This window comes from Mastigoproctus giganteus, chromosome 11, assembly GCF_048544385.1.
Source record: "Mastigoproctus giganteus isolate SK-2022 chromosome 11, ASM4854438v1, whole genome shotgun sequence".
Taxonomy (NCBI): domain Eukaryota; kingdom Metazoa; phylum Arthropoda; class Arachnida; order Uropygi; family Thelyphonidae; genus Mastigoproctus; species Mastigoproctus giganteus.
Genome location: NC_143585.1, coordinates 31,469,407 through 31,494,415, shown reverse-complemented (window position 1 = coordinate 31,494,415; position 25,009 = coordinate 31,469,407). Strand labels below are relative to the sequence as shown.

General features: G+C 35.7%; 1 protein-coding gene across 1 annotated transcript in view; it reads right to left on the bottom strand.

Annotated features, from left to right (window-relative positions):
• Positions 1-23,600, bottom strand: part of EloB (transcription elongation factor elongin B) — a 59,238-nt gene extending 35,638 nt beyond the window's left edge. The window contains exon 1 of the mRNA XM_090385421.1: positions 23,452-23,600. Within this exon, the coding sequence (XP_090241547.1) occupies positions 23,452-23,454 (3 nt within the window). The 5' untranslated portion in view covers positions 23,455-23,600. The remainder of the gene's footprint in view (positions 1-23,451) is intronic.
• Between the last annotated feature and the right edge of the window lie 1,409 nt (positions 23,601-25,009).

Sequence of the window (25,009 nt, the reverse complement as noted above, 5' to 3'; positions counted from 1 at the left end):
CCTAACTAAATATCAGCTTGTTTTCTGGCCAAGATATTTTCCTTCAAAAATAGGTGAAATTTGACTTTCAAATTGAGTCAATCTTAAGGGGCAAATATCTTAATGTGGGACACCCTCAATGCTCTTGTTTTTGCAACCAATGGGAAGGGCAGAGTTTCAGCTACAAGGATCATGTTTTCTGTCTTTGCACTAAAAGCCTCAAAGATTGCAAATAGCAAGTTGTGCCATATTATTTTTGATTACAGAAAACTTCCTTAATCCTGCCTGATGTTTAGAATCTAGAAAGTATATTCTAGAAGAATATACAAAGGGTACTAGGAAAAAGTTTTGCAATACAGCTTTGTTTATTTAATTTTTTCAAAGTAATTTCCTCTACATTCAATACACCTCTCCATCCTCCGAAACCAATCTTTAAACCAGTTCTGCCAAGTTTCACTGGGGAGTAAAGCACACTCGTTGTCCCAAGCCCGTAGAAGGTCCTCATCACTGGAAAACTGCCTCCCTTTTAGCTTCATTTTCACATGCGGGAACAGTGCAAAGTCGCAGGGAGCAAGGTCTGGACTGTAGGGAGGGTGCTTGAGAAGTTTCAGTCCTGTTGTGGTCAAATATTCGGTGCAGGCTTTGGCACAGTGAGCTCGAGCATTATCGTGATGGAGGTACCAGGTGTCCATTCTTGACTTTGGCCACAGGTTCTTCATAGATCCAATGACTTTAGGCAGGCATTGTTCAGTATACCACTTAGCTGTGACTGTCTTCTGCGTGTCCAAAACGACACGTTCCACAATTCCACTCGATTTGAAAAATACAGCTATCATTTTCTTCTTTACAGATCGGGATTTTCTGACAATTACGGGTGTGTCGTCATCATCAAAGACCCAAACTTTGTTTTGAGCCTTGGTCGGCAGGTTGTAATAGTACAGCCAAGTCTCATCACCTGTCACGATGTTGTTCACATACCGAGATTGTCCCTTATCAAACTTTAACATCTCCCGGCACCAAGTCACACGTTGTGTCATCTGCTCTTCAGTCAGATGATGCGGCACCCAGAGAGAACAAAGTTTCTTCACGTGCAAATGATCTTGCAGAATCGAACGAATTGCTGGTGCATTTAGGCCCAAAGTATCCTCTATCTGTTGGTAGGTCAACCGCCTGTTTTCGTCAAGCATTTTCCTCACAGCAGTAACGTTTTCCTCCGTAACTGACGTTCGTGGCCTTCCTGGCCTCTCAGAATTCTCCAGAGTGAAATTTCTCCTTTGGAATTCTCTATACCACCTGAATATCGTTGTACGATGTGGACAATCATCATCTAGTGCAAGAGTCATTTCTTCTAAGCACTGGTCTATGGTTAAACCACACACGAAATTATACCGCAAAACTGTCCTTATCTCATTTCGTGACCACGATGCCATCACAAGCACTTTACACTCTCACTACTAATGAATAACTGAGCCCATCGACTTGCCGCGGTGGCTACTATGCACGTATGAACATGTCTCAACATGCAGCAACAAGCAGCTTCCTGTGATTCACTGTTGCGTCATATTGCAAAACTTTCCTAGTACCCTTTGTACTAAGAATTATAGAATATTCTACAATTCTGGAATATTACAGAACTCTAGAATATTTTTGAATCATACAAAAAATATAAATAGCTGATTTGAACAAAGCTGTTATGAATGAATTTTATCTTCATGATGAAGAGTGTTTATTTTGATCCTCTAATCTTTGTTTGACTATAATAGTTTTCATTGCTTGCAGAAACATCCACTTATTAGTCAGCATGAAAACCATGGAATCAGAAGATTTTGCTGGACTCCTGCACCAGTCATATGGATAATTCTAAATGTCATGTACTATCCAATACACACAAAACTGGGTTAAAATTAAAGAATTTTAAGAACAGCTGATAGGTCAATGTTGTGGATTAAGAGTGGGTGAAGACAATTTGCCTACATTATGAAGCTTTGCTTTTGACAAAATTTGAGTCTTTGCAGCATTCACGTTGCAATCCTTTCCAGAAGAAAGGTCATGGTAAAAAAAAAAAGTTTACAACCAACTGATTGGTCAATGGCAGACTACCTGAAAGACCTAACAAAAGGTAGACAAAACCAGGCCAGAAGATGTGCCCATCATGACAAAAAGCAGCAACATCAACTTCAGACCATGACAAAATACATGACTGAAAGCTTGAACACAAGTTTGATGGCTATTGGCATTTCTCTGAAATTTTAGCAAATGTCTAAGAGACTCACAAGGCTATGCCAAAAGGCAGGCAAGTCAAGTACAAGATGTAATTGCCAGTAAAATTGCATGTATTGGTGGCATGGAACCAAGTGCAAGTCAGTGTGGAAATTGTTTAGATTACAATGAGCTGCTAAAAGAATTAAAAGTTGATGGTATCAAGGTCATTCAGAAATGCTTGAAATATTAACACTAGCTCCAGTTAGCTGGTCAATAAAGAAAACAATGGAAGAGTTCTCAGAAAGAATGGTCAAGAAAGCTAGAAAACCTAAGCAGAGGAATCATGGCCATACCTGGAAAAAAGCTTTAAGCAAGTAAAGCAAAAAGGTGATAGAATTTTTTGAAGATGAATTTAGTCAGATATGCCCTGGAAAGAAAAATTACATCTCCATTAGAAATGCAGCTGGGATAAAAATGCAAAAGCAACTACTCAGCAACCTGAAGGAAAAGTTTAACTTATCAAGATAGAAATGGATCTGACATTGGCTTTTCTAAATTGTGAACTTTGACCCAAGTGATGTGTCACAGTTTGTGCACCAGGAACATTCTGTATGCATAAACAATCCATCAAAATGTCAAGTTAATGCTAGCTGCAAGTTCTGTTGAATGTGATTACAAGGTTCCCATTGGTAACTAATTTGTAGTCAAAAGATTGTGCTTTATCAGTATGAAAAATATCCAGGAATAGATGAATTAAGTTTCTAGAAACTTTTTGAATAATGAACCAGAAGATATTGAATTCAAGCAATGGATACACTGAACATAAAGCAATTAACAGATTTTATTGAAGAGTTGAGTACAAAGATAATCTTTCTTGTCATCACTACATTGCTAAACAAAGCAACCATTTGAAGTCAAAGGAAAGCCTAATGACAGGAGAATTGGTAATCTTGATGGATTTTGTAGAAATTCATCTTGCACAACAATTATTTGTGCAAGATGCTGTTCAAGGGCTCACTGGGAAAATAGCCAGGCTATGTTGCATCCATTTGTCATTTATTACAAGGATATTGAACTTCAGAATAAGTTTCTGTATAATCAGTGACTGCCTTTGTCATCACAATTGCAGTACATGTTTTTCTAACCAACTAATTGAAGTGTTTCATGACAGAAATCAGGCACATTTACTACTTCAGTGATGGTTCTACAGCTCAATACAAGAATTAGCTTATCAGGATTCTGATATCAGTGCTGAATAGAATTTTTGCACTAGCCATGGCAAGTTCACCATGTGATGGAATTGGTAAAACAATAAAATGAGCACATGCAGGTCTCCAATGCCCAACTGAAAACCAAATCCTGATACCAAGAAACATGTTTGAATTGTGACAAGCATGTGACTAGAATAAAATTGTTTCCAAAGAAGAAATTGAGCAAGTATGGCCATTTCAAGAGAAAACCATTTCATTCCTATTGATACAAGACAGATTGATGTTTGCAGAGTATCAAATAAAACCATTTGTAGCTCATGTAGATCAGACTAGTGAAACCAATATTTAATGTCCCAATTGTTAATTTACAACCTGGCCAATACATTTCCTGTATTTATGACAATTGTTGGATTGGAATTTGTGAAATCATTTGAAGAACATGTATTGGTAAATTTCATGCATCAGCTCATTTCACTGGCCTGCTAGATTCCTGAACAACAAATTGCCAATTTTCCAACTCCAAAAACAATGGGACAACAATACAGCTTGCCTGAAGTAGTAATATCAACCATCAATGAAAAATCCCAGTCCATTAGAGCAGTGATTCAATATCTTCACATTCACTTATTTCAAAAATTGTATTGTGTTTTAATACAATTGTTGTGGTTAACTTCTTTCAAGCTTAGAAACCAATAGAACATCTTTATGCTTGGAATCCTGAATTAAGACCACTTTTCAGGCTTGGGAACTTGCACTAAGCAGCTCACGCAATTTCTTAAAATAGCGGCTCACGCAATTTCACGCAATTAAGCAGCTCACGCAATTTCTTTTCTTGCTATTTGCACCCTCATTGTAAAAAGATTGTGAATTGGCAATATATCCTTTCTCCTTAAACCAAAGGGCAGTAATTACAGAATATTACTCTTGTAAATGCAATAGTTCTGTCCTTACTGAGATGTGAAATTTCATCAAATAAGTATGCAAATATTATACAGAAAATATAAAATGTTTAAGGCCATTTTAGGCTTTAAATAGCAAGACAAAACTGAAAAACTATGATCCTTGTTGCTTAACCTGCTCTTTCCAATGGTGAATGAGAGAACTAAAGGTGTGCCATAATAAGATAGGCCAATTTGAGTATTTTTAAAGGAAAATCTCAGCCAGCAAACAAGTATAAGAGCTCATTTAGTTAGGCTGAATGCATGTATGTATTAAATGGAATGCCCAAAGGAGATACAAAGGTTATTTCAAAGTTATGATTAAAGTCTTGCTTAAATTGTGACAATTTTTTGGTGCCAGTTTTAGTCTGCATTATAAAAAAAAAATGAAGGTTTTTGAGCTTGGACACCAAAAGTTAACTAGGTATACCAAGTTTCAGAACACTACCTCTTAGTGTTGTGCAACAGCAACACTGAACTTTGAAAATTTGTGATTTAATTCACATAACAAGTGACCACCACAATAAAGGTTCTGGTGCCTTAAGCATATATTTTGAACTGAATTTTTGCATAGCTTCTTTGGAAGCCTGTTTCAACAACTACACCAAGTTTAAACAAAATTGAAGATTGTTAAGCAGGGACCATCTTCAAGATTAGGCCACTTGACATGGAGTCACCTATAAATGTATAGAGTGGGCACATGCCACAGAATTTGTTAGATGAAAAAGTTGGTTGGCAAGCTTCAAAAATGGTACCACCTAGGTGGTGGTATCTGCCAAGAATAAGTAACAGTCTTCTCTATTAGGGAAGCATTGCTTATCCAAGGTAAAGCAATAACAGGCAAATTTGTGAAGGTGTTCACAATACAAGATGTAACAAACATATTCTACCTATACCACCACTTTGCTTATTGGAGGCGTGAAGTGGTGAAACCCATGTTTAGTCTCTAGAGCAAAGTTTCCGGCATCCCCCCCCATACTTCTCCTTCAACCCATGCACGGTACTAAGTACTATAGGTTTTGAGACCTTTCGTGTTTGGGGTTTTCACATTAAAAAAAAAAAAACTTTTGGTGGGTTACTACAAACTAAAATGCTTTGCACTAACTTATTCATAATTATAATAAATTTTGTAAAAGAACTTTCTAGAAAATTGTACCTCAAGCTAATGTTCTAACCCCATAGGCCTGAAGAGAGGAAACTGCAAGTTCCCAACATGTAGCCAGAATTTGGTATTGAGATGTTTCAATTGTTAAAATTATAGCATTTCAATATTAATTACTTGAATCTACCACATGAGTGTAATCTCAATTATTTAATTTTTATATAAGATTAAAGCTATTACTAAATTTTTTATAATTTAGTAGTTAATGCTATTCAGCTATAGTAATATTATTGAGTTAGGATACTCAGTTTGTTCCACTTTATTTTTGAAGCCACAAGCATATGGCAAAAGAAACTGCTTTGAGTTTAATAGTATTGCACTATGATAATCTCTGGCAACAAGACTGGTGAGGGAAAAAAAGGGGGTGCTCTTACCAAGAAAAGTTTAGGTTGTGCAAATTTCAGTGCCTGAAGAGTAGGCACCTTGCAAAGTGATCTGATTGGAGATGTATAAGGCCTTGAATGACTTGAGCAAGCTGAATGCTGATGGGATTCTTCCTCAGATTAAGAACCTAAGAGGGCACAGATAGAAGTTGAGGAAAGAAAGAGTAGAATAGATGTGCAGAAATTTGCCTTTAGCCAGAAGGTAGTTGATTGGTGTGACAAGACTTGTTGTGGAAGTGGATAGCCTAAATAAGTTAAGGCTGAGCTGGACAGGCATTTGGAATAAATGGAGTGAAATAGGAGGGTTTTTGCTGATGCTGAAAAAGCTTGCTTTCTTGCATTGTCTGCCTATGCTAACTACACTTTCAAGTATGTTTGAAGATTAGCATTAGTAGAGGCACAATGTAAGAAAGCAAGCTTATGTTGCATCAGCAAAAAGCTCATTTCACCTCTCCATTCCAAATGCCTGTCCAGCTCAGCCTTAAATTTGTTTAGGCTATCAACTTCCACAACAAAAATGGAAGTCCTGTTCCAATCAACTACCCACTGTCTAAAGGCAAATTCCTGCACATCTATTCTTAACCATCTTTCCTCAATTTGAATTTATGCCCTCTCAGGTGATTACTCTGAGCAACAGGAAGGATCTCATCAGCATTGAGCATGCTTAAACCATTCAAGACTTTATACACCTCAATCAGATCACTTTGCAAGTGCCTAGTCTCCAAAAAATCTGCAAAACTTAAGCCTTTCTTGGTAAGAGCACCCCTTTGTTTCGTTCAATCTTGTTTCTCTTCTCTGTACTCATTCCAACAGCTCTACATCCTTAAAATGAGGCCTCCAGACCTGTAAATAGTAATCAAAGTGTGGCCTGACCATTGCCTTATACAATGGGATAAACACCTTATCCCTGCTAGAAAAATTCCTGTATTTCATTGACAAGACACCATGATCTTGCAGACAGTGTTGGTATACCTTCTGTTTAGTCTGTAGATAATACAGAACTAAATATTACACTAAACATTAATTTGCAGACAAATTTCCCCCACTGTTTTATTGGGCTTTAATTCCTTTAGAACCCAGAGTTCATTTGGCCTTACCCTGAACAGCTGTGTTCAGAAAGATTACATTAACATCTGAACATAAAGTGAAGATTATAAATCATTAAAGACAAAGTAACAACTGCAGTAAGAAATTTGGGAAACAAATGGATTTTTTATTTACAATGTGGAATCTCAAAAACAGGCTACAACTTGTGAAAGAGTTCCACTTTGCTAGTCATGATTAGCAATGCAATAGTAGCAGGTTCAATTGCTGTCAGGTGAACAGAAGTCATGAATTTACAATATTTACCTAAGTATTGTAAATTCATGGACTTTCACTATAAACCATAGCAAAAAGGATTAAAAACAATAACAATCACATTGAGAATGTGAACTAAAAAAAGCTGCAAGTGGCATTCAAAAGGAAAGAACAGAACTTTAAAGTCAATGTTGACTTAAGTTCTGTTGCTTTGGATGAGCTTATGGAAAGAAACTTCTTTTAATCAGAAGGCTATTCCAATTTGTCACACACAATTATTAAAAATAATTGTAACAAGCATTCTAAAATTTTGTAATTTGACCACTAATTTATCTATATATTAGCAAATTTTATAACTTGGAGCCACTTTCATTGATATTACTCTTATTTAGCATTCTTTTAATAAAATTAACCTTCAAAAGTAAAGAGCTTCCTTTTACAAAAATTACAACCCTGTTTTTCAAAAAAAAAAAAGTTTATCAATAAGTTGTGCTAAGATGTAACTTTAGAAGTGCTCTAGATAAATTACTTTGTTCAAAATTAAATATCTGTTAGTGTCCATCACATTATAATACTTGTTTTGGAAATTAATTTCTCTCCTTCCCCTGAAAACAGTTTAATAAATAGCAAAGATTCAAGTCTGGGAATAATTACCAGAATAAATTTAAATGTTATAAAGTGAAGTGATCAGGAAATCTAACAATGCCATAACTATCAATGGATACAGTATAGTTTTGAAAACATACAAGGGAAAAGCAACTACTTTTAGAAGTACAGTTTTCTATACATTAAGGGATGATTGAGTACAAGAAAACTGATAATCAGTGAACACCAATCTTCATGGACTAATGTTATTAGTAGTCTCATAGGGTTTGGTGTTTGATCTACTGTTTTCTATATTTATCAATAGAAGGCATATCAATCAGGATTAATGTCTGAGTTTGCAGATGATACAAAGGTTGGCAGGGTGGGATAATGACAGTAAGCTATTAGGAACAGGATCTAGAAAAGTTAGGCAGATGGGCTGAGAAATGGCAACTGAAGTTTTAACATTGCATTTGTCAAAGTACTATACAGTATATGCATAGTAGTAACCCCAGAGTAATGTACCAACTATATGGTACTACATTCAGTTGGAAATTATGGAAATGAAAGAGACCTGGGGCAATTGTACAGTCAGCTATGAAGTTCTATGAGAAGTGCAGACAGGCTGCTAGGATATCTCATGGGGCTTTGTCAATGATATCCAAGAATTTTGCTAGCAAGGACAAGGTGATAATCCTACTGTATAAGGCCACATCTTCAGTACTGCATACAGGTTTGGAGGCCTCACTTTAGAAAGGTTGTAGAGTTACTGGAACAAGTACAGAGAAAGGAAACAAGGGGGTTGCTCTTACCAAGAATGGATTAAGTTCTGTAAACTACAGCATCTGGAGACTAGGCACCTGAAAGGTGATCTGATGGAGGTGTTGGGCTTTGAACAAACTGTGCAAGCTCAACACTAATGGGATTTTTCCTGTTAGCCTGACTATGTACATGAGGGGGCATAAATTCAAGTTGTGGAATAGATGCACAGATGTTTGATTGCTAGAACAAAGCTTCCATCTGTTGTGGAAGTTGATAGTTTGAATAAATAACTAGACAAACCATTGGAGGATATGGATAGGCAAATTTTTTTATTCTTTCTTATCATATGCCACTAATTGTTAAACACCATTAACTTATGATAAGTTAGGGACAAGTTACTGCTATAGATAAAGGGGTGACACCACTCTTCTTGGAGTGATGTTATTAGTGTAGTACTTTGACTATTAGGCCCCATACTCTTTACAATATTTATTAACAATACTCAGTGGTGGATTAAGGACAGTTGGGGCCCCTAGGCAAATTATATTTGGGGGCCCAAAAATAATAAAAAAAGAAAAAATAAAGTTAGGTGGAAAATAAATGAAATTGTACTTTTGAATTTTCTGCTTAAATTAATCAAGATTTAAGTTTACTAACAACATTAATCTATTTTAGAACACTATAGGAAAATGTTTTGGCTTGGGCCCCCCAAAGCCTGGGGTCCCTAGGCACATGCCTCATTGCTTTAATGGGTAATCTACCACTGACAATACTGATTAAGGTTAATGAAGCTTATCTAAGTTTGCAGATGATACAAAGGTTAGTTAATGACAGGAATCAAGACACTACTGCAACAGCTAGAAAAATTTGGCAGATGGGATGTGAAGTGGCAACTAAGCTTTAACATTCATAAATGCAAAGTACAGTATACCCACACAACAGTAATACCAGAATCCACTTAGGAGGTATCACACTCAAGGTGATGGGAACAAAGGAGACCTAAGGGTATTTATATAGTAATAAATTTCTCCAAACATTGTAGATAGGCTGCTAGAACAGGTCAGATGATTTCTGTTAATGATACACATACCTTGTCAGCAAGGACAAGGTTATCCTATTGTATAAAGTTCATACCTTGAGTACTATATACAGGTCTAGAAGTCATTTTAAGAAAAAAGGGTACTCTTACCAAAAGCTTTAGTTTTTTCTGTAAACTGCTATTCTTGGAAGCATAATTAAAGCATTTAAATAGATTGAGTTCACTTAATTTTCAGATAAATTAAGACTGATAAGAGGTAAGGTGAGCAAGAGATAACAATAGTACTGTTTTAGCAAACCAAACAAGAAATGAGTGGTGCATGCATATGTTGTCAATTTTTTTTTTTGCCCAATATCCTGGATGGTTTTTCTGCTTCTTGCATCTGGCACAACACCAAACATGTTTCTTTATTTAGTGTGTCATTGTGGCACCTTGATGAATAAATTCAGTATATAAACAAACTACCCTTTGAGCCATCTTGCAAATATTTATTGTAGTCAATGGGGTGATTAAGCCTGATTCACACTGGAGTGAAGAAAAAGCAAATCATCCCCAGTAATGGACTAGGAATAGATTGAGATACACTTAAGATGTTACCATAACCTGTCAACTACTCTGCATTGATCAGTAAACATCTCAGGCAATATGCTAAGCAACCTGATGCATGTTCAAAAATTTCACACCTTTCCTGTTAACTGTTTAAAGCCAACTTTGATGCATAAGTTGGCCAGTTCTGTTTTTCATGCAGTTAAAGGCCCTCTAACATTCTCTGCCAAACTCTTCCCTTTACACTACAATGCCATTAAGAAGTAAATCATCTCTACTACAATCTTCTGTAAAACAATGATTCAGAAGCAAGATTTCCTTAACCATTAATAAAATTGGTTTGCATGTATTCAATTTTATATTTTGATTTGATCTGGTTGCTCTGTGTAGTCTAAATGTGAAACAGTCAAAATTAAAAACAAGGGCACAGTAATGAAAGTTACTGCATGATTAGCAAGCTTCTACACATGTAGGTTAGAATAGTTTAAGACTGAATCTTCCTGCATTTGAATATAGTACTATACAAAAGTCTGGGAATCTGACAGCTTACAAATCCTTTATTTACATAGGATTTGAAAGTCATGCTACATACATTCTGCTATCAAGAACTTACAAGTGTCATTATATAGAAAGAAATGTCTTCATGGGCATCAGAATCTTAGGTCATTGTGTATATCTATACAAGTGTTCACAAGATTTGACTATAGATCACAAAACTTGGAATAACAGCAGGAAAACATTCCCTCCATCTGAAATCAGGTTAACTATAACAACCACAAATAAAGCCTTTAATTCCTATAGTCTGAAAGAATTCAAACCCAGATCTTTCTAAACAATTGACAAAACCACTGTACTGTTACAGAATCCAAAGGATAGATATAGCTTTAATATTGAAAGGTGTTTACTACAGCTTTTAGTTTGAAATTCAACTTCCAAAAACAAAGATCCAGTGAATGAAAATGCTGGTTGGACACTGCAGGGGTTTAGTGTCATACAATTAACAAGTCATTTGACATTTTCTTGGTTTACCAGAAATATGCTTATAGCCCAAGCTGACTTGTAAAGTACCAGAGATACAATGATATGCATTGTTATTTGCATGAAGTAAAACTAAAGTTGTCTCAAAACAAAAATGCAATTTTGTAGTTAATGTTTGACAACTCTTGACTGGAGTGTGCTGATGAGATGAGACCAAATACCCATTGCAACACATATTTGCTATATAGAGCTTATATATTTATTGGACAATTTCAAAATTAATATCCAAATTACAATTGTTTTAAAAGTATCATTATATTTGCCTGTTTTGTAGTTAACCATATCAGATATAAAAGATTCCACTCTGAATTAGATCATGTTCATAAAGAATGAAAGGTATATTACACTAATGAAACCACATGAATTACTATAAAGAAAATATGAGAAGTTCTACATTTCAATAAAAGTACTCTAAAACTGCTAAATGGCAATTGATTGGGTCTGATATGTCAGTATAATCAAGAATATGGTACTAGGGGAAAATGTGTAGTTTAATTCATTGTTTAATTCCATGTGTACATTGTTCCAGCTTTATTCTTTAACCCTCTGGCATTCACAAAGAATGTATGGTAACAGCTGCTAGTATAAACTTCAGATTCTTGGAATAAACAGCATGAAACAGTTGAATATAGGAGGATAGTACAAATTATAACACTGAGAAGATTAGAAAACTATTACAAAAAGTCTTGTTACCCACAAATTGTCCAACTGCCTTCCTTTTATGGATTTCTGGACTGTATACATGCCATCAAGTATTTAAAAGCTTGAAAAATACTACACAAGTACTTTAAAATCTTTATTTCTATTTTGAAATAAAACCAAAATAGTATTGACTGCCAAATAAAATCCCTTAAATTAAGAAAATTTAAATTCTTCTGTCGTAATATCCTGAATGAATAAGTTTTGTACATCAAAGCTATCATAATTATAAAAATTTTCAATAGTCAAGTGCCAACATGTTACATGTTTCTATAGAGAAAAGAATATATAGATGATTTAACACTAATGAAAGAACCTTTACAACATATGCACATTCATATTCCTTGGTCCTTTACATAAACTGCATACTTGCAGAAAGATATTCTCAAGAAGTAGACAAAAAACCAAAATGCACCAAGATCGACAGTGTGGTAGAGCAAAAAAAAAAATTAAATATTTGTTTAATTTAATAAACTAGCTGTGTAATTCTATTAATAACAGGAAAGTTTAGTATTATAACAATCTTGTCTATTATTAAAACTATAGCATTTGCACACATTCTTTAAATCAAGAAGCAATATCTGCTCTAGGTTGGTCTGCCAAATACCTCATTGGCTTCCCTTTTTTTAATTAAAGGATCATTTTTCATTCTTGCTACTATCAAAACAGTATAAACTGATTGACTCAGTGTAATAGTTACTATCACTATTTATCCATGTGGAAGGACAGCATGTTTGAATTCTACTCTCCTTCCACAAATGATTATTTAGGTTTGAATTCAATACACCTGATGGGGTTGAATTAAAAATAGAAGAGAAAAGGGATCTGGAAATTACAATATTTACAGATAAAAATTTCTTAAGTGTAAACAGGTTGCCACAAAACCCAAGCCCACAGTGTCATACTGATGATTTATCAAACATCCTATAGAGGGATGTCAATCCCACTATATAAGGCAATTGTAAAAAAGTGCATTTGAAAGTGTCCTTATATAGTGCAATGTCAATCACACTAGACTTGCACATGAAAAGCTTCTTGAAAGGGTCCAAAGATGGGCAACTCATTGTGAGAATTAGCAAAAGGGCAACTATGGAAGAAAAGCCTGATTACATGGGTACAAACCTTGGCAACCAGTGACCTGATTGAGGTTTATATAGCTAATCAAACAAGCTAGTGCATGGAATGTTAGTTTGTAATAAGTCACTGAAGTGAGTGAACCAGAACTGGTTTTGTTGTATTTGTTAGTTATTCTTAGTGGTATCCACCAAGAATAAGTAACATCAGCCTTCTCCACTGGAGAAGCATTACTTATTTGATGTAGTGCAATATCAGGACAGCTCACTGTGAAGGCATTCACAATATTGGCATAGGCATATGATGCAAGAAAGCAAGCTTATGCAGCATCAGCCAAAAACCACTTCCATTTCACCCCTCCATTCATTCCAAATACCTGTCCAGTTCATCCTTAAATTTATTTAGGCTATCAGCTTCCACAACAAAGGATGGAAGTCCGTTCCACCAACCAACTACCTGCTGGCTAAAGGGAAACTTCCACACATCTATCTTTCCTCAATTTGAATTTATGCCCTCTCAGGTGATTCTGAGCAAGAATCCCCATCAGCATTGAGCATGCTCAATGCTATTCAAGGCTTTATACACCTCAATCAGATAACCTTGCAGGTGCTAGTCTCCAGACACTAATTTGCAAAATTTAAACCTTTCTTCGTAAGAGCAACCCTTTGTTCTATTCACTAATCTTGTTGCCCTTCTGTACTCATTCCAACAGCTCTACATTCTTAAAATGAGGCCTCGAGACCTGTATACAGTACTTGGGGTATGGCCTGACCATTGCCTTATACAAGGGAATAATCACCTTATCCCTGTTAGAAAAATTCATGTATATTATTGACAAGACACTGAGCTACTGGTGCAGACTGTCTGCACTGCTCAGAAAACTATATCTGCCTGCACAATTACCCCCAGGTCCTTTTTGTTCTCTACCACTGTCAGTGTAGTACCACAGAGTTGATATGTCACTCTGGGGTAACTGCATCCCATATGTAGTACTTTACATTTGTCAATGTTAAACTTCATTTGCCCTCTCAGCCCATCTGCTCAACTTTTCTAGATCCTGCTGCAGCAGCATACTGTCATTAGTGTCCTTAACAACCCTGCCAACCTTCAAATCATCTGCAAACTTTGACATTAAACTTGATATACCATCATCAATATCATTTATAAATATAGAAAACAATGGATCCAACACTGAACTGAGGGACTCCACTAATAACATTAGTCCACAATGAGCAGTGTCCATTGATTACCACTGTCTTCTCCCACACAACCATCCCTTTATCCATAGCAGCAATTTGCCTCCAATGCCATACTGCTCCAATTTGTTCAGCAGTTTTCCATGTGAACAGTATCAAAAGACTTTCTAAGATCCAAATATGATAAGTTATTCCCTGCATCCAGTTCCTTTGTGACCACATAGTATCCAATCAAATTGGTCAGGCAAGACTTTCCCTTAACAAAACCTGTCCAAGCTATAACTGAAGTCTTGTCTAGATGATCCTGCAGTGCTTCTTTAACCAGTGCCTCCATTAATTTTCCAGGAACAGAAATTAAACTAACAGGTCTATAATTACTTGTCACCCTTTGATTCTCTTTTGTGAATTGGGGTCACATTTGCATATCTCCAATAATTATGAGAGCTTCTTGGTGTCACACACCAAGAAGCTCTCATAATTATGGCTAAGGGTTTGCTTACTCCCTTTGCTGTCCCCTTTAATGTAACTAGATAGATCCATCCATCCCAGGTGCTTTTTTATGTTTATCTTCAACAATTTCTCCTCCACTTGCCTCAGTTATTACAAAATCATCTGCTCACTGCCAGAGTTTTAACTCACCTCTGGCATTCCCCTCCCTGAATAACTCTTCATCAGTGAATGTAAATGCAAAATACTCATTTAGTTTGCTAGCCACATGAGCAGAATCAACAGTTGAACCATCAATATGCAGTGGACCAATCTGATTCATTCTTTTCCTTCTAGTTTATATAGGTAAAGAACTTTTTCTTTCCATCCTTTGCCAAAGATTTCTCATAATCTGCCTCTGCCTGCCTAATCTCCTTTGTGACTGTTACAGACCAGCTTTTATCTATCATAGGCTTCCATGTCACCCATTAATTTATGTATCCCATGCATTTTTCTTCTGCCATATGTCTAATTATGGCATCTGACATCCATTTAGGCCTAAATCTTAAACAATTTGTTGATATGAAAAGCCTAGTAGCTTCCAAGATTAATTCTTTGAATGCTTCCCATTTTGAATTTGCTGTTGGTAATTTGGAATTTGAGTTTGCTGTTGGTATATGAATGCCAGAGCTTGTACTTTATCATCATGCAACAGTGGCAACCCCCAAGGCAGAATGCAATGGTCCCACAGGAACCAGTAGTTGACTCAATTGTCTAGGGAAATGGAACATGCTTTGTAAAAAGTATAAGTGGAACAGAACCAGGGTATGTCTGCCAGGGGCAAAAGTTGACTAGAGCAGATATCATCTTAAGGGCACAAAAGGTGATATTGTTGTACATGTTGGCACTAATGATATTAAGAATAGGAGACCAGCAGAATTACTTAAGTATAGGTCACTATGGAAAAAGGCCATTAATTAGGGTTGAATTTGAAAGTGTTGCAATTCTGCCCAGACATGATAGGAGGAAGTATATGAGAGCCTTGTCTATCAATTTGGCCCTGGAAAGATTGTGCAGGGCTCAAGGAGTAGAATTTTTTCAGCCTGGTCTGTACTTGTTAACAGGAGAGACTGCTTCTACAGGGATGGGATACCCTTTAATAGAAAGGGTGCAAGAATATTTGCTGATACTATCGAGGCAGTATTAGGCGGGTCAGAAAACTGCTAGCTTGGGGGATACAAGGACTAATAGATTGCCAGTAGCCACTGGCAGAGGTGAAAGTGATTCTTTCACTACTATTGGAATGAGAAGCAGCCTGGAAAACAAGATGCAGGGTATTTCAGAGACTGCTTGGAGTCATTGTATACAAGTAAACATAGGTTGTTAGGGTATCTAAGAATAGAAACAAGTGCATGTACACAAATGCTAGGAGTTTGGTAAATGAATTTGAGGCATTGCTCAAAACAAAGGCAGATATTGTTGGGATATCAGAGATGTGGTGTCACAGATAATGAATGCAGAACTGGAATTCAGAGTACAATGTGTACAGGAAGGATAGATAGGAAGGGAGGAGGGGTTATGCTATTAGTTAAACAAAATCCAAGGAAGTGAAACCAGTCTACATCACTGGACAGTGCAGTGTCGAGTCAGTTTGGTGTGACATAAGCATTGGAAGATCAAAATTGATAGGAGTGTGTGTTATAGGCCTAATGACCGAGTATAATAAGAAACTGTACAGGGAAATAGTGGGCCTGTAAATCAATCTTATAATGGGGAATTTTAATTTCCCAGATATTGACTGGAATGGGTTGGTCACTCACACTAGAAAGGCTTTTGTGGATTTATTGGATGATGGTTTTTTTACATCAGCATGTTTGGGAGGTAACTAGAGGGAGTAATACTCTTGATCTGATATCAGTAGTGATTCTTCATGCATTACAAATCTGCAGATAAAGGAACCACTAGTTGGCAGTGATCAGTGTGCTGAAGTGGGATTTACTCAGAGGTAACTACCATCAACAGGAAAGGGTTTTGTTTTCGTAAAGGCAACTACAGTGGTCTGAGACAGTATTTAAAAATTCTATATGGTGGAACCAACTGATAACCAAAATCTAAGTTAAAATTTAAACTAAGTATCATAACTAGGAATAAAGCTAGTCTAGAAAATAAGTTAATATGCCACTTTAAGTTAATAAAACAGAAAACTTCTCATTCCCACTTTTTTGATGAGATACAATAAAAAAAAACCAATTCCATTTCGTCTACTTCAGTGATTTAATATTAACTAATGTGATGCTATATACTACCTTGTTCAATTAGTGAATTTTATTTAGGTTGAGGCTTTTAGCCTTAAAAACCTTTTTGGTTTATAAGACAGATGGGTTAGTAAAATGAAGGTGGAATTTTCACTGTTTAGAATTCCAGAAAGAACTAGGGACCATAAATTCAAATTAAACACCTCAAGGCCATCAAAAACATATCAATCACTCCTTTAAAGATTTGATTTGGAATGATCTCAATTAATGTAACCTATTTTAAACTCTTGCATTCTCCAAAAAAGTGAATAGAAGGCATGGTAGATTTTTTTTACATGTACTTAGTTAAATCTGTAACCATAACCTAAAATAGTAATTTTACTCACTAATGGACACTTCCCTTCATGCCTCATTTCAGTTTTGCTTCCATTAGTCTTCAGATGGCATGATTCAAAATGTGTATTTTGGGAATTATATTAATCTGCTATATTAAAAAAAAAAATCAATACACCAAGTGATCACTGAATTAGGCATCGATTCAACAAGATGTCTGAAGCATTTGGGAGGTATGGCCAACCAAGCTGTGTTTAATGCAGATAGCAATACAGGTATAGAATGATTGGCATATCCAGACACCTTTCCATAATGTCCCCCAAGTGCTCTATGGGACTGATATTGGGGAGTCTGGAGGCCAATTGATATGCTGGAAGTCAGAACTGTTCCTTAAACCATTCCTGCACAAGTGCCTGATGGCTCAGTACATTGTCTTCCAAGATGACATCACCATTCGGGAAAAAGTTTAACATAGTGGGGTGTATACAGTCAGCAAGCAGTTGACGATAGCAGAGACCAGTGATACATTGTTCCACATGCACCAGGGGTCCAAGTTCCTGCTAGTGAAATGTGTCCCTGCACAATACAACCACCTCCACTTTTGATACCATGGCATGATGGATCAAGAGCCTTATGTGGTTGATGCCAAATCTGTATACAACCATCCACAGTGTGGATGTAAATAGCATGACTCATCCAACCAGCACACCTTCCAGTCTAACGTCCAACTTGCATGCTCTGCACCAGGTGAGTCTCACACTGATGAACCTTTGTTAGGAGAGGATGCTGTAGGGGTTGTCTGCTGGTATAGTTCATACCTGTGACGCATGGTCATACCAGATATTGTTCCAGGTTTGACAATGTTGTATTGGGTAGTCAACTCTTGAATAGTGCTGTGCCTGTTAGAGTCATCTGACCTAGCACTTGCCTCTAACACCAACCTTCAGTTTTGCTGTCAAGTCGTTGTTTGACCATTTTGATGCCAGTCCTGGTACACTAACTACAGTAGCTCTCTAACACCCCACCAGTTCAGCCATTTGGGAAATCGAGGCACCAGCTCGTCGAGCACTCACAATCTGTCTTATCAAAGTTCGATAAATCCTTCCTTTTACCCATCACGTTCTGAATTTTACTACCTACTGAACCATTGATACCTTATCTATGCTATGTAGGTTGACTAACTGAACTCTTGTACCTTGTGTGGTCAATGGGTCACATTCAGTTTTCATAGGGGTGGTCATAATTTAGTGATCACTATTTTAAGGTGTATTGCTATTTTATAGATTTAATTATTAATTGTTCTAATTTATTCTGCCTACCTATTATACCAAGAATTTCTCTAATCACCAATTGAAATGAATGGTTAAGTTCGATTTCTAACTTAAACTAAACACCTCTTGAAAATAAAACACTTCATATTCTGTTGTATAGACAATACAGGTACAACTGTTTTTATACAATTAGTGGTATTACTATTTTATTTATGTAGTATCAGGGCTGACAAACAAAGCAAGGGCATAAAGTTTTACAAGGCCACAATTTATGACACTAGCTTGCAGTGGCAGCAAAATAAATATTACTAGAACATTTGTAATGTAGTGTGTATATATATAAAAAAAGGTTAGCATTTTCTTGTTTACATCCAGGCACAGTGATAACAAGGCACCCTTGACAATATAACAAACAGAAAATGCTTTTTATGCTATTAACTATGTAATACATTACAACTTTAGAAAAAACAAATGAACATGAGATTTGGGAACCTTTGAATGGAAATTTATCTACACTTGTACCACCTTAGTGCAAAATAACTCTTACTGCACTGTTACTATATTATATTGCAAGGAAAAAGTGCAGTTAAAGAATGCATCACTCAATGTAACAATCTGTCTGTGGGAAAAAAAAAAAAAAAACTGCCATGCCAGATACTTTTATACAGAAAATAGAATATAGTTCATAGATTATTCTCATTCACCACCTGAATGGGAATAATCTATAAACTATTAATTTCTCAGGAATATAGAATGGCATTCATAAATTTAGAGATCACAAAATTCCTGATACTCAAGGCTTTTTTGTTAATGTCAGTTTTTTTTTATTTCTATGCTGGTTCCAAACATTACTTTTTATGCAAAAAATCTAGTATAACTGATAATGATCAGTCACTAGCAACATGCCTACAGATGACAAGTAGTATCATTAATACACACCAAACATCAGGGTTACTTTGATGTAAATGATAGTTCTGGGTTGTTTTAAATTGGCAAGGGCAACTATGGCCATAAGATGTCAGTATATCATAGCATTTATGAGTTTCATTTTAGTGTTTTGCAGGATAAAATTAGGGAGGAAGGAACCATACAAGTCATTTGACAAAATAAATTGCCACTGAAAGCTCAAAGCTCCTCCCCATCCAACCATTCCACATGGGGTACTAAACAGCAATTTTAATCAGTGTACCAGCTGCAAATATCCCTCAGCAAAATAGGTAGTTTCTGTATAACATTGAACCAGGGTACAGATTATGTGAAAGGCTCAGTTTCATTCAGTAAATGCAAAGTAGAAAGAAATCAAGTTTGAACTATTCCATAGTAGTGTGGTAGTTATATAATAAGGATGCAATGTTACTTATATTTCACAAATTCTTTAAGTTTAAACAATGAACAATCAGTCAAATTCTAACAGTTGGCTGAATCAAAGAGGAATTCATAGGGGGAAATATGCTAGTACATGTTTATAGAAATGTTCTAGTCTATTTGTATGCTTTTATGAGATAAAGAAATAGGAATACTTCATAAAGAAAACTTGACCCCCATGCCCAAGACTACAGCCCGTAATGAAGATAAGCAGACAAAGCTAGTTCTTTTCCAAAGTGGAAAAGACCACTATATTGCCACTGGTCATACAAAGCAATATAGAAAATTGCTGAGCAGATTTGCAATTAAAATAACCTAAAATTTCTTTACAAAAAAATGCTTCCTTAGCATTTCAAATTTACTGATGGTTATTACTTTCTCCTGACAGCTGTTAACCCTATAAAAGGACAAACCCATCCCACTATGGCTTTAATTATCCTCTAACAATCTGATCCTGCTCAACAGTCATGGAATTCAACACTTCACTATATTTCCTATTATACAGCCATTAAATTTCTGCAAAATGTCCTTTGTACAGTTATATAGAAAGAGGAATTTACCTCAATGCTTTTGTAGCATACTTCAAAATGACAAATCCCCGAATTCAATCAGACAATTATTTCTTAATAGCATCCTTCCCTCAAAAGACATGAATGGTCTGATGTATCTGCAATCAATAGCCAAGGTCCCCCAACCCAACCACCAACAAAACTGAGTGGTAGAGCACATTACATCTAATAATAAAATTATTAAAACAATTGCACTGTATAAAAGTTAATTAAATTAGTTAACATAATTTAAACTGATTCTGAACTAACTATACAACTCACTGAGTTTCATAGCTCAGTTTATCTTAATTTATATAGTTATAACTAGTAATTTCTCTAAACTAGAAAAATTTCAGCTAAATCGATTAATCTACAGAGCAATCAAATATCCATTCCCATTAACCTCTCACTATTAATATGGCATCTGACAGAACTTAAGTTGCAAATAAAATAAAGTTTTTCCTGCATAACTCTCCAATATTCTATAAATGAATAAAATATTTTCTGTTCATATATTAACTTAATTTTGTTTAGTGTTTTCACCAGCAAAATCATCCAATCTTGCCAGACTTTGGTTTTGCAGAAAACAAATGCAAACAGCTGACAAACCATTTTCTCTAGATATTGGAATAAAGTTTAACAAATCATAATACAACTTTATTTCAGTAAATCTAAATTTTAGAACTAAAACAAGGTATATCTCATAGACAAGTGCATTTGTTCCATTCATGGTAGAAATAGAGGGAGCATTTGTTCTGCTTTCATTCTGAGAAAGTTCTCTTATTTGCTGAAATAAGCTATAAATGGACAAGTTACCATTCTGAACCCATCAGGAATGCTGTTACTGCAGATGGGGGGGGAGTGTAATTTGTAAGTTGCCACTTTTACTGGTAAAATTTTCAATAGTCTGCCTTATTCCTCTGTACCAGAGGAATAGCAACCATTCCAAACTGCAAAAAAAATCTTAACCTTTCTAACAAGAGTCAAGTGGCATTTCTATGCTAATAGAAATTTAATGCAGTTACAATTATTTGGCATAAAAAATATATAGCCTAAAAAAATTGAAGCCTATACTGTGGTCAGCAGCTTCTACAAATTAGCATGTCATTTCCTTATGCACCAAGGCCAAAAAATTGACTGGTGGCACCAGAGGAAGTGCTGTAACCTGCAGATTTAGTGTATGCTTTTAATCATGCTTTAAGTAAAGAATCTTCCTTAAAGATATTAGCTCACTTTATATATTGTAACATGCATTTACTTATCAGTGGTGTCAGCTAAGCTTGCATTTGGGCACAGGCTTAGCCTGGACTATCTCTGCATATTTATATACAGTAAGATGTCCTCTTCAGATCTTGCATCAACATCGAAGCAAAGTTAGTCTTATCAAATTTGGAATTGTGTAGTACACTAAATACTTTATAAAAGAACACTAGTTAGTCTTTCTGAAAAAAAAAAATAATAAATAACAGATGTTTGAAGTAAGGGCCATTTTTAAAAATGGTCTCCTGCTGAAAGGTTGAAGTTATCAAAAAATAACTTCAAACCAGCCACTATTCAATGTAGTGGTTTAGTTGGTATGACTGGATAGTTCATGCAATAAGAGCATTGTATTTGCTTGTAATGAGTTACAGCAGAAACAAAATGCTAAAAAGTTGTTTAATACACAAGATATGCAAAGTAGCACATGCAGATTTACAGAAAATTGAAAATATAGATACAGCAAAAGAGAAAAGTTTATGATCTAGAATCATAACTGGGCTGCAACAATATTTTAAGTACACTATCATGAAGTAAATTTTGAAATTTTACTACTTTCATGAAAAAGAAAGGGTACAATGTCATTTAACTGGGATGCAATGTGGAAGAGAAAGCTAATCAATTAAAACAGACATTTAACAAGTTTGGGAAACATTGGAAATATTATATCTCTAATATAATTAAGAGAAGTTTTCCTTTTGAAAACTAAATATTTGATGAAATTAACTGTTTTGCAAAAAAAAAAACTCATTAAAAAAAGAGTGGGCAGTGTTAAGTTTGGTTATTACTTCTAATGGAAAAAAATACTGAAAAAAAATACTGAAAAAAATTAATGAATGCACAATTCTGTAAACAGCTGGGGTAGCACTTTGAGTCAAAGAATTTTATTCTTTTTCTATCAGTTTTTCCTGATCCGGTAAGCGATAACTCAAATTTCCAGGTGGGGTAGGTATGCAACCCTCGACAAATGACAATTCAACCACGATGTGAAAATATTCACATAAGTGCACAGTCATGTTACTCGTATGACTTGTCATATTTTGACCCTAGATTGCAAAATGAAAAGTTAGATTAGCGGATATTTAATACCGGGCTGTGACAGCTATTTCAGGAATATAACTAGATGTCCATTCCATTCAAACGCCAGTTCTAAGCAATAGTTACTTTCATACTCGGTCATCTTTGACTTTAGTGGTATCACACAGGGTAATCCCTGTGCTACCACTATAATGCGGTGTCTTATAATTAAGGCATCTCTTTTCAATGTTTAAATTCCAGTGAAGCAAGTAATAGACTAGCTTATTTGAGTTTTGTTCTACTTCTTAAAAACGGAGGGTAGAAATAAGTGGAACATCAACAAACCATTGAAGGCATTTGAACCGTGCACTTCATTTATTCAATGCATCGATATTGAATATGTCGAGAACACTCGAGATTTTAGCATCTTCAACGTTTCCTGTAGAAGTAATACAATTAAGAAAAATTCTCAACCTAAGAAAAGTGATTTAACGTTCCGATTCACTACCCAGCCTGAGGGCTCAAGTTTGTGACTGTAGTACATGCGTATGTTTCGGTTGCAACACTGAAGTTGCACTAAAAATACACAGTTTTAGCACCATTTCAAAACGAGATAAGATCACGTATTTACAGATAATACTTCTTGTATCAGTTACAAGAGCAAAGAAAAGGACTTTGTCAAATGTGACTATCGAACGATATGCAATCGAACAAAGGTATGTTCGAAAAAATATATTCAGTACGCAACAAAGTCCTTGAAAAGTCGCATTTAAGTAACTTGTAGGAGTTACTTATTCGAAGCCTATTTACATACACACTCCATATTATAAAATTTAAAAATTAAAGAGGGAAAAAAAACTTCTTACCATCCTTCAACACAAACCGCCGCAGCAGAAATTCGATTTCACTCTGGAACTTGTGGCTATGACTGCAATTTCAACAAGCAGTAAATAGATGGCAGTAAAAACAACCACACCAAGCAACCAACAACCTTAAATAGCCACACAAGAGAAGAGTGGCGTTAGAGTCAATTGTGAAATCATATGATTTTGTAATCGTTTATTCTAAATCTAAACGAAGATCTCACAGTTTTATTATCTTGAGGCTTCTCAGATTATAATATACTGGATTACATTTCAGTGCTCTTTATCAGGGTAAATAAAAATAATTACCAGTTCGCCAAAACGGATGTAAAAGTTTCTAAGTTGGTAATAGTAATCGTACCAGCTTGACTCGTAAACAAGGTCACGAAACTCAATAGTTCATATTCATAGTTACATACAATATTTGTTAGGAGTTGTCAACATTCTTCTGAATTTATACGTCTTGACGTTCCAAGAAGCATAGCAAAATGTGCTGGAAATTTTAGGTTCTAGTTGGGTAGTATACTAATATTCTAGCTATTTCATTCAAATAGCAGATTTGAAGTTGAAAATGAAAATTAACGAGAATTTTTATTTCAGTTCGAATATTCTTGAATTTTTGTAATGGACAAAAAATAAAAATTATTACGTGTTCATATTATAAGATCGTCTGCTTTATAACTTATAATGAACATCGCGATATGGTCGTATTAACAAGGAATCCTGAAAGCCATCGCATTCAGGTGCAGTTCTCAGGCTCTCAGTGGCCTTTATCAAACAATGAGAGGGCTGCATTGTTCTATTCTGCATGTAGGCGCTTAAAAGCCACGAGAGGGTCTCGATCGTGAGAGCAACGAGGAATGAAAAACCAGTGGTGCATTACCAAAAACTTGGGCTTTGGTACAATGTTTCCTTACTTGCCCACAAAGTCTTATCTCTTTTCCTTTTTTGGTCCACATAAACTCAAGGTTATAGTAATAGTAATCGTGGCATGTGATGCAAGAAAGCAAGCGTATGAGCTTATGTAGTATCAGCAAAAAAAAAAAAATTCACACAACCATTCCCTCTAAATGTTTGTCCAGTTCTTCCTTAAATATATTTTACCTATCAACTACCAACCTGTTACTCCAAAGCACAACTTTTAATTGGTCTACAGTCCAAGAACAGCAAGCCTTACACCAAGTAAGATGCCATTTTGCTTTGGTCACAGTGATTCGTGTCTTGTGGACGGCTGCATGACTGTGATAACCAATATCATGCAACATCCTGTACGCTGTATTGGCACTGACATGTCCGAGTTGTGCCATTGAGGATGTGCGTTGTGAAGTGAACACGTTCCAAGCAGATGATTCTTTGCAGGACTCTACTATCATGTTCCATCAGTTCTGGAGGTATACTGGATTATTGTGTGAGTTTCAGCACCAGTCCACTTCCATTTGCAAATCGCATTGCCAATCATTGACCTCGGGATCTTCATTGATACTGAAGTGTTACATACTGACTGATTGCCTATGTGATACACTGTTATCCTTCTGCACCGAAAGTTCATTAATTCCATCAG